Genomic DNA, 11,435 nt, shown 5'->3' on the forward strand with positions numbered 1-11,435 from the left:
ATTTTTTTCTTTTATAAAAAAACTACTGTTCATCTATATAAAATGCAAATAAAAGGTATCTAACTTTTTAAAATGAAAAGACAAATATGAACGGAAAAAGTAGCAACCAAACATCCTTTAAATATAAAGTTTAAGAGCTATATATGTAATTTACCAGGGAATAATGGATGTACTTTTGCATACAAAAATTGACAAAAAGATAAAAATAAAAATAATTTCCTTATCCTTATCTCTTTCTATATAGCATCTTTATGAGTTACAAGTTACAATGAAAATTACATCAACTTTTTGCAAAAAAAAAAATTAAAAATTATACTTGCATACAATTATTAAATTAAAGACGTGATAACTAAAATTTTACAGAAAAATTAAATTCATGATTTAAATTTTAAACTGCTAAGCCAGCTAAAAATGCCACCCCAGTTGAAGGCAACCACGACGATCCGTATATAAACTCCGCAACCGTGAATTTACTTGCTTCGGTAGTAGAAGTAATTACACGGTACCCGGGCCAATTGACCCGTTGCCCAACCGCTCCACCCGGCCCGTAATTCATGTACTCCCCATAATATAGTGTATCAAGTGCAAATGTTGTGTTCCATTCTAGCCATCCTCTAGGGTGAACATGATCACCAATGTTGGATAACATGACCACAACTCTAGAGTATAGTTTCCACGGACGGCCGAGGTATGTCGGGAAGGTTGTTTTCACTGGGGCGAGATCTCCGGCGGCCATGATCCGACATGCGTGGATTGATATGCCTGTGTTTTGATTTGGGTCTTTTCGGTTTTGGGCGGTTATAGTGTTTTTTTGTAGTGTCATAGGTTTACGGGCGTATATGCTACAGTTTTGGAAGACTACTGCTGCGTTACCGAATATGAAATCTACTGTTCCATAAATGTCGCATTCTCGGAAAAATTGGCGATTTGAATGCACGTATAATGTGTCTTGGTACCCGATTATGTTGCACCGGTAAACCACCGCGTGATCGGCTCCGACACGGAGGGCTACTGCTTGGTGCTTGGCCGGACCCGCCCAATTCTGAAACGTCATGTCACGTGCTATAAATCCAGCTCCAGTTGCAGCTGTATATACAATGATCAATAAAACGGAAATTATTACCAAAATAAATAAAAAAAATTAGCACAAAAACAAAAAGGATCGACTTTTATTAATTAATACTTCTTTTATGTAAGTCATTCTACAGTATTTTAACAAAATTAAGAAATATAATTAATAGAGAGTCAAATTAATAAAATTTATATTGGTTAACTAAAAAAAAGTTTTCTCTTATGGCATGGTTGGGGAATAAGCATTGTAATGTTAAAAAAACAAATGGATCAGAACAAAATTTTTAATGCTTGAACCGAAAAACTAAACTAAAAATTATTATAATACTAAAATGACTTATATAAAATAACAGAGGGAGTAATAGTATTGGAAGTGAAATGAATTAGAAATAAGAATAACAAAAAAGACAAAAACTATCTCGAGATCTTAATTTTTCATTTCAACACATGAAGCTCTTAACTTTTTTTTATCACAATAAGCTCCTCGTAGTAAGAAAAAGTCACATGCTATTAATTTTTATATGCGTTTGAAATTTGCATTTTTAAATTGTTCAAAATAAGTTTTTTTTATTAAAAACTATAACAACTTTATTTCGAACGGTAAAAATATAATTTTAAACACATATGAAATATGATGGTGGTTTTCAGTGACCAAGTGAATTTGGTCAGTAACCATTAAATTCATGCTTATTAAATCTAAGTCTTACGATAATTTTAATTTCCACCAGAATATCTAATGGTGACTGACCAAATTTATTTGGTCAATCACTGACCAGGTGAAAATTACTGTGAAACACGAATGTACTTTTCTAAATTAGAGTTTTACAATTAACTAATTTGGTAAACAAGAAGTTAATATAATAAAAAATATCAATGATATAATATATTGAAATAAAAAAGAAATTAGATAAAATCAAAATCGGAAAATCACGAGAGATTCAAGATTCTCATTATCTATATTTTTTTAGTTTGGACACGTGAAATGAATAATGCTTTTTAAACTGAATTAGATAATTTGTATTTAACTAGTAAAATATAAGGGTGAGTTTAGATATTTGGTTAGGAACCTACTGTTTGTCTTTTATATCTAAAAAGAAACCTCTATATTTTTTGGAAAATAACTTTTCCAACAGTAAACTGTAAAAACGAACATCAAACAGCAACAACAAATAGCAGATAAATCAAATCGACCCTTAACCTATAAAAATCGGAATGAGATGCTTTTTGCTACATGAGCAGTAGCTTTCAAAAATCTGATTAACGGCATGGTCCACACGCCTTCAATAATTAATCTAATCTAATTTTCTACTTTAAATTGTAGCCATAAATTGAATTTGGAAGCATATAGTATGTATGACAAAAGCAAATTAATATTCATATTCATATAAGTCTATTTCAGAAATAAAAGTCATGTAATTTGTTACACAAAGAAGCAGAACATTTTAATGTGAGTTGACTCGTATCTATTCTTAGCATATATATCACTTTGATGCTACGCTAAGAATCAATTACCAGCTTTGTCTTCTTAATTAGCAACAACATATTAATATTCTAATTAATTAATGTTGGATTACAAAAAAATACTAAATGTCGGTTTGTTTTTATTTTTTAGAATCTTTTAATTCCGAACAGAAGATAAGAAGATAATAAAGTATTTGTTAAAATTTCGAAACAATTTTTTTTAACAGAGAAACAATTAAAATCTATTATTATCAGTAAATAGCTAACAACAACCAAGAACAAGCGAACCAAACAAAGTTAGGGTCTATTTAGCTACTTGCTGTTTGTTGTTCTTGTTTACTGTTTCTGTTTGTTGTTTGCCTTTCGAAAAATCTATTTTTATAAACAGTCTATTTTTCAATTCTAAAAGGCAAATAGAAAATGTCTAACCAAACACTTAAAACTCTACCTTTTAAAATGAAAAGACGAACATGACGTGAAAAGTAGGTAACCAAATACCGTCTTAAGTGAATTATGTTTTGGTCAATAACATGAATTTAGTGGGTTGTAAAATCTACTACTGAAAAGGTTATAAAAGGACAGAAATTAATTAATTGGTAAAAATGGACAAGAATTAATTAATTATGGTGAAATAGATAAAAGAAATCTTATAGAAGGACACGTGTCATTACAAGTGTCAACATAAAAGGAAAAATAAAATAAAGAAACAGAATAGGATGCCAATAGCTTCAACTATTTTGCTTCAAAAGTTTTAAACTTATTTGGATATTCTTTTTTGATATATCTCAAACTCAAACTACTTTAAATGTTCTTTTTATCAGTAATTGACATTAAAGTGAAATAAAATATTTTTTATTAATTGAAATTTTTTATTAAGTGTAATAAAAAATTTCATTATTAAATATTTTTTTTATATAATTGATTTTTTATTTTATTTTTTACTTACGTGCAAACCTAATTTATTATTTCGCTTCTATTTAGATTCTAAACCACTAGAATTTAATGGTACCGTATTAAAAAAAATTAACTTAGAAAAAAGGAAGGGTATTTTTTATTTATATTTATAATGATTTAATTTGCTCTAAAATCTAATGGTAATGTGTTAAAAAAAATTTAACTAAGAGAAAGGAAGGGTATTCTTTTAAATTTTTCTTAAAAGGCATTTTTATAAAAGTTGACTAATTTTCTGTATTTTTATTATTTTTTAAAATAATAATAATATATGAAAAATATTTATGTTTGGAATAATACAAACAAAATTAAAGGAAGTAGAAAATGAGAGATTACCGAAAGAAGCCGTGTGGAAAGTAGTCATGTTATCAAAGACACTTTTCCCTCCTGAAATGACTGTTTTGCCCTTTCCATCTCCTATGAACATCAAATTATGCTTTTTTCTTCCCACTTTCAAGTTGTTTTCTTCATACCTGCAAATTGCCCACCACATTATTTTCATCCCTTTACACTTTATTTAATTAAAGATATTTAAAAACAGTTATAAAAGAAAAAGATATTAAAACAAAATATTTGGATATTAAAATTAAATTTCCTTTTATATAAATAAAGGAACATGAAATAGAAAGACACCAAAAAACACCTATATATTTACTTATTTCTTAAGAGTTAAGACACATACATGTGTATATATATAAATATAATAAAACACATATATGACTTAAACAAAATAGGTGACTAATAATATAAAACACATATTGATTCTCACTCCTAGGTTGACTAATAATATTCAATTATTGAAATAAGTGAAGTTTTATAATGATCGTGTTCCAAATTAATCATACTGTTCAGGTCGTGGTACGTCAAAATAATTGATAATACATAATGTAAGATGTCAATGCGAACAGAGAAATATATGATAAAGTTATAAAAAAAGATCAAAATTTTAAAGAGAGTTACTGGTAGAACTGGGTAACTGTAAATTTTGATGGGAGCCAAAATCCTTGGCCTACCATATTAAAAGGTATTTTTATACTGAATGGAATAGGATCTCTCCTAACTATAACATCTATCTGTCACTGAAAAGATGAACTGATCTCATACTATTGTAAATTTTCACCTTATATAATAAATTCACAATAGAGTAAAATTAACTTAGAATCATTAAATAATTTTGAATTCTAGTATATGCAACAAACTTTAACAGAGAAAAGTCGATCTAAGTAATGTTTAACGAGTCTAAGATCGATTAATTTGCTTTTTTTACTAGGCAAGTAATTAATAATGAGAAAAGACATTTCTTTTTATATTCAAATAAAACAAAAAGGAAATATAATTTGGCAAAAAAAAAAAATTGCACATTTTCAAACATTTTGATGTACGTAAATGTTATATTCCTTTTTACTTGATTGATATAAGAAAAGGTCAATTCAAGTAATTATCATTTCCTTTGAAAGTTTTGGTCTTAAAAACCAATTTTTCCACTTATGATAGGGTTATTTTTGTCAATTCATTCAATTTAAAAAGTTATCAAAAAGTTATACTAACTTTTTAAGCTCTTTTATGCATTTAAATTTTACCTTCCTGCCCTCACGTAGATAATAATTCGCCGATTACTGTACTCCGGTGCTTTCTTTACTGCCTCCGATATCGTCTTGTACGTACCGTTTCCGTCGTGTGAAACGATTATATCGGCTTGTATCGCCGACACTGGCATGGTCAACAGTTTTCTCTCCTTCCTCCCTAACCATCTCGGAAATTCATCGGCATTTTGATCTGATTCCTCCGTCTCCAGCAATCTCCGTTTATTCTGAATCGGCACACCAGCGAAATCGTCGCTATTAGTCGCTGAAAAGATCGATAAGCAGTTACTTACTAGCTCCGATAAGTCCTTGAGCTTCGCCGACATCTGATCCTTCACATCGCCGCTCAACTCCGCGAATCCCTCAGAACAAGTGTCATGATTAGTCAAGGCGGCGCTAAGCCAAGTCACCACATCCTCGCTGGAACCGATTGGCTGCGGCCGTCCGATGGCGCCATCGGAGGAAGGAGATACAGAGGAAAGCGACCGCGAAAGCGCATCGACTGAATCGTCGAGCAGCTCGAGGCAATCCTCGTAGGCGGCCCGAACATGTGGATCCATCTGGATGTAAGAGATCGCCGACGAGAGGTAGAGAGCTCTGGAGAAGTGCTGGAGCGTCATATTGAAGGAAATGTGGACGAGGTCTCGTTCATCGGCGGTTACAGAGCCAGGAAAGTCGAGGAGCGAGTTGACACAGAGAGACGGGTAACGAGTCTTCTCACAGGCTTTAGAAATAGCACGGCTAGGCTTCCGGGCTACAAGCGGCGCTGAATGCGAGGAAGAGCGTGTTCGTAGTCCGATTAGTAAAGTGGCGGAGACGGCGGAGGCGACGATTAAGACGAGGGAGAGGAGGGAAAGGAAAATTATCTTCTTCTTGTGCGAAGGAGGAGGTGCAGATGATGATGCTGACGTGGCAAGTTGTGATTGGTCGTAATGACCGGACGGGCCTGACTGACCGAGCCGGCCGTATTCTTGAGTCTTCATTTTTCAGGTACCGAATTTAAATTTTGGCAATTTAAATTTAAAAATAAAAAGAATTACATAAAAATGGAAATTAGAAATTAGTGTAGAAGAGTTGGGATATGAAGAAGAGAAAGAAGAAGTGGGAAATATATTTATATATATAAATGGTGGGAGAGAGAAGAGAGAGTAATAGAGGTGGGTGTGAAGTCTAAATCGAGAGAAGCTTTTTAGTAGCTGGCTTCTATTAGTATCACTAGTATGTGAGTGTTTAGTGTATTTTTTAGTGACATAATAAATATATTTTTTTTTAATACGTCGTCATCTGGGAGAGACTTGATTGACTTTTTAAATTTTTTAAAGTGCGTTGATAGTTTTTCATAAAGTAGATTAAAATGTAATTAATTAAGTGAGTTACTAAACCCAGCCCTATATTCACACTCCCACCCAGCCCCGAAAAAAGACCTAACCGTCTTTTGAACAAAAACTGAAAATTTGAATTCCTCCCAAACTCTCTCAAACTCATTTTCATTCGAATCAAAGACAACACGTTTGATGGAAGACAATCCGTTATCACCGAGAGTAGACGGGAGTGATGCTACGTCCGAATTCGAGGTATTTTTCTGATTTAACTTCCTTGCATTTCTGTAATTTGAATTGGAAAAAAAAATCTGGTTCGACACTCGGGCGTGTGAGCATCACGCCCCACCACATGGTGGGGTGTATGACTATCACGTCCCACCATGTGGTGGGGCGTGATAGCCATACGCCCCACCATGAGGTGGGGCGTGATGTTCATACGCCCCACCATGTGGTGGGGCGTGATGCTCACACGTCCGAACATATTTGTGGCTGTTTTTCGGGTTTAGACACCGAAACGCTATAGAAATGTCACGTTTTGGAATGTAATGTTCGTTATTAATCATTTACAGGAGGTTTCGTGGGAAGAATTTGACGGAAACGGCATAGATTACAGCTCGCAGTTTTTTCCCAAACAAACATTTCAAACATATCATGAAGCTGTTAACTGGGCAAAACAGACGGCAATTGGGATCGGGTTTGAGTTAACCACAGCGTCGCACAAGACGGGGCGCAAGTCAAAGTGGATATTGGGTAAATGTGCTCGTGGTGTTAAGAATTATAAAAGGAAAAAGGATGTGGATATGGATGTTATACTACGGAAGAATACAAAAACAAAGTACTGTGGTTGCAAATTCCAGATAAAGGTTATGGAAATCGGCGAATTGGGCGGTTGGGTGGTGAATGGGATTCCTGGAGATAGAGGACAGCACTGTCATCAGTTGGCTGTATATCGTTAGGGCTATAGACAGATGAGCGGACTAAGCTCGGCTTCCAAAAAACTTGTTCGTGAAATGAGTTCAGCTCAAGCTAAGCCTTGTGCTATTTTTGTTGCAATCAAAGAAAAACATCCGGAGGATTGCCCGACACAAAGACATATCTATAACTACAGGGAGAAAATCAGGACTGAGAGCTTTGAGGGTCGGGATGTAATCGGTCAGTTTTATCGGCTTGCTATAGATAAGGACTATATACATTGGACGCAAGCGGTGCCGGACAGCAATGTCGTGACTCACTTATTTATGGCACATCCAACATCGATCACACTGTTCCGATCTTATTACTTGTTTGTTGGTATGGATTCAACATATAAAACAAACAAGTATAAGATGTCATTCTTTGAAATCATTGGAATGACGCCTTCTAACAAAAACTTCTTGATCGCCTATGCAATCATGAAGGATGAAACCGAGGGTAGTTACATGTGGGTGTTACAAAAGTTGAAGCTTTTGCTCCAACCTGATGTGCATCCGACAGTCATTGCTACAGACCGGGAGTTAGGACTGATGCGGCCGGTTCGTGAGGTATTTCCTCATTCTCATCATTTATTGTGCACATGGCATATTAATAAAGATGTGGAGGATAGAGTTGGCAAGTTGAGTGGAATGAAGAAGTTTGGTGAAATTTTTAAAAATTCCAAATGGAAACGTATAATTGAAGCCCCAACAGAAGCTGAATATGAGGCGGCAGTGGTAGCCATGAAGAATACTACTGGCAACTGGCCTGGTGTGATTCAGTACGTGGAGACCACGTGGCTAGTGCATAAAGAGAAGTTTTGTCGAGCATGGACGAACAAGGTGTTGCACTTAGGAAACACCACAACCTGTCGAGTGGAGAGTTCACATGCACAGTTGAAACAGTGGTTGAATTCATCTACTGGTGCACTTGATACAGTGTGGGCGAATGTGCACAAGGACATTGAGGCTCAGATCGAGGCGATCAAGTAAGACATTTATTCTGTTATTTGCTTTAATCTTTTAAAATTTAATACATTAGTTTTGTAATCCGTCATTGTATATAATCAGATACTCACTCGAGGACTCGAGAAGAAGATCTGCGGTGAATCACTGTGGAGAACCTTTCACGTATCTCGACTTACACGTTTCACATTACTGCTTGGCTGTACTAAATGATGAGCTCAAGCGTATGCACGGATTGAGTATGGATGTGGTAACTGAATGCGGATGCGTGTTGCCCATGACTCATGGCATTCCGTGTACATGTGAGCTTAAAACATATATTGACACAAATGAATCGGTTCGTGTTGACCGCATCCATCCTTTTTGGAGATCTCTTGCGTTTGAAGGGTTGAGTGACATACCAGTTTCTGTTCCAGTATATGCTGACGGGTCTGAGGATCACCGAGTTTTTCAATCTCTTGTGGAAAAGGTTGAAAAATTAGATCCTTCAATGGTGCGTAGCATATCGATGTACATTCATGATCAGATAAACCCGGAACAAAGTGGCTTTAAAGAACCTGAGGTCAAAGACACTGTTAGGGGTAGACCAAAGGGAAATTCATCAACAAAACGAAATCCGAGTGCATGGGAGTACAATCAGTCACCACGAGGTCGAGCACGGTCCTCAGGTTCGAGGAGTAGTCGTAGTCGAGGCCGTTCTTCATCCTCATCTGTGCATAACAGCAAGATGCCGGGTATATTTTATTTTATTTATATATATGTTGAAGTTAAAGTAAATATATTTTTATTGATAAATTTCATATATTAATATTTTCAATCGGATTTGATGCGGATATCGCCAGTTACCACCATTTACATCGGGTTCAAGGTCTCATCGTACCATTTATTACTGGATTCCATGATGTTGTAGCAGATGGTAACTGTGGATTTCGTGTTTTAGCCGATGCAATCACCTATAACCAAAAGGAGTGGAAGCTGATGAGAGTGCTTATAGAGATTGAGATGCGGGCAAACCGTGATCTGTATGCGCCAGTGTACGGGAACGGATTTGATGCTGCCCTCACACGTATTAAATGGGCAGGAGCGGGTTGTGGTGAGTCCCACTGGATGGTGAGTCCGGATCACTTATTTGCTGCTGTATCTGTATTGAATGCAGTAATTTTCCTCTTTACTACAGAACAATTAGGATGTTGCACTATACTGCCGATGCGTTCGGACGATGGAAGACCACCTGAGCGAGAGATTGTGATTTGTCATTTGGGGAGTTATCGTCACTACATACGTCTTTATTTACGTCATTCGTTTCCAGTGCCTCCCATTGCCACCCAATGGCGATTATTTTGTCATCAGAGTGTTCGTCACTTGGAGAATCTATACGCTGAAAGGAGAGAGGCTTGGACTAAATTATATTAGTTTTATATGTTGTGATTAATAATATTTATTAATTAACTTATATTATTTTGTGGTTCTAAGTACAATTCTGTAGTTACGGGTTTAACCGCATATTTACGGGTTTAACGGACTATTTACGGGTTTGACGAACTATTTACGGGATAAAAAAGCTATTTTTTTTGCCAATTCGACACGCGGGCGTGTGGCCATCACGCCTCACCTCGCGGTCGGACGTGATAGCCTCACGCCTCACCGCGCGGTCGGCCGTGACAGCCACACGCCTGACCGTAAGGTCGGGCATGTGACTGTCACGGCCGACCGCGCGGTGAGGCGTGAGGCTATCACGTCCGACCGCGAGGTGAGGCGTGATGGTCACACGCCCGCGTGTCGAATTGGCAAAAAAAAATAGCTTTTCCCCTCCCAAAACCTATGAAAGGGCATTTTCGTCCTTTCACAGGGCTAGGGGTGGGAAAATGGGGCTGGGTTTAACAACACCCTTAATTAATCATTCGGTTGCAAAAAAAAAATAAGCAGCATGTAGGAAATGTGTTTCACGCGCCTTAAAATGTTAATATATGATTTATAAAATAGAGTAAAAGATATTCTAACTATGTCTTTTCTAATATTAGAACTGTATTACCTCGATTTTGATCGTTTTACTTTTCTAAGATGCGTGCAACACCTTTCATATGTAGCTTACATTTTTTTTACAACTGAAAAATTAATTGATTGCATTTTACGCAAGTTGAAAGGTGATCAGGACATTCTAAAAATTTAGAGGGTTAATAAAGTTTTTTAGATAAATTCAAGAAGACAAATGATATATTAAAAGACTTTGTACAATTAATTTATATGCTGCAGACTTAATTATTGATATTTTTAATAGATTATTTATAAATTTATTAGTAACATAATAAATATTTTAATTATAATTGATATTTTTAATGTTTGATAGTTAAATAACACTAAGCTAATTTATTTAGATTTTTAGTTAAGTAAAAGTAAAATAGAGATAAACTTGTATAATTTCATATATTACTATAAATCCAAAATTTCTTAAAAACCATATGAGCTTGTCCCCTTTTTTTTTTTATGTATTTCGTTTCTTAATTTTTTTAATATAAATATTAAACATCTATTTGGTTCAATAATTTTTATTTATCATTTGTTTTTGTTGGTAGCTAGTGAAAATTAATTCACCTTGTCTCTAAAAACAGTAAAAAATAATAATAAGAAAAATAGAATCAAATAAACACTAAAAATCAAATTCTAATTCTAATTCTAATTTAAGTGATTAAAAACTTTTACTATTTAAGGAAGTTGTAATTGGTGTTTTTTATGTTTATTTCTTCATATATTAGACAAATATAAATTAGATCCACATATCATTATTAGTAAATTCTGAACCGTCATCCGTGTGGAATCATGACAAAATATCAGTTATTTCCAAACGATTCAGTCACACGATCTTGTTTTGGAAGATTAGCATCAATCCAATCAAAATATAAAATATTACAGCAAAATTGTGTCCAATCTCATCAATCAAGTATCTAATGGGATTGTTGTATACTGAATCTTACTTAATGGATACACATCCGCCTATCAACATGTGACACGTATCACAATACGTTCCAAGGTCTATAACTACCTCCTTTTATTCGAATCTGATGCGGAGCATCTTTCCCTAGGATCGAGTCCGAGCAAGGGAAGCCGGAGGAAGAACCAAGTGCGAGCAACAA

At 34.9% G+C, this 11,435-nt stretch overlaps 2 protein-coding genes across 4 annotated transcripts; one reads left to right on the forward strand and one right to left on the reverse strand.

The window, feature by feature from the left end:
• Positions 1-202: 202 nt before the first annotated feature.
• Positions 203-6,204, reverse strand: LOC136233495 (probable pectinesterase/pectinesterase inhibitor 34). Its single transcript, XM_066023170.1, has 3 exons — positions 5,064-6,204; positions 3,820-3,956; positions 203-1,086 (listed from the first exon to the last, which is right to left on the reverse strand). Exons 1-3 carry the CDS (start codon positions 6,047-6,049, stop codon positions 389-391), a joined length of 1,821 nt encoding a protein of 606 aa, XP_065879242.1. The 5' UTR covers positions 6,050-6,204; the 3' UTR covers positions 203-388.
• A 183-nt stretch (positions 6,205-6,387) lies between these two features.
• LOC136233496 (uncharacterized) lies at positions 6,388-9,815 on the forward strand. 3 transcript variants are annotated; one of them, XR_010690859.1, is made up of 4 exons: positions 6,388-6,640; positions 6,958-8,327; positions 8,410-9,397; positions 9,482-9,815. XR_010690859.1 is itself a non-coding variant. In XM_066023173.1 (4 exons), exons 2-4 carry the CDS (start codon positions 7,357-7,359, stop codon positions 9,212-9,214), a joined length of 1,668 nt encoding a protein of 555 aa, XP_065879245.1. In that variant the 5' UTR covers positions 6,388-6,640; positions 6,958-7,356; the 3' UTR covers positions 9,215-9,815. The 3 variants fall into 3 exon arrangements, 2 of the variants coding, with proteins under 2 accessions (XP_065879245.1, XP_065879243.1); XM_066023173.1 differs by having other exon boundaries at positions 8,410-9,038; positions 9,147-9,815; XM_066023171.1 differs by having other exon boundaries at positions 8,410-9,815.
• Positions 9,816-11,435: the final 1,620 nt, after the last annotated feature.

Source organism: Euphorbia lathyris, chromosome 6, assembly GCF_963576675.1.
Source record: "Euphorbia lathyris chromosome 6, ddEupLath1.1, whole genome shotgun sequence".
In the NCBI taxonomy this organism is placed as follows: Eukaryota; Viridiplantae; Streptophyta; class Magnoliopsida; order Malpighiales; family Euphorbiaceae; genus Euphorbia; species Euphorbia lathyris.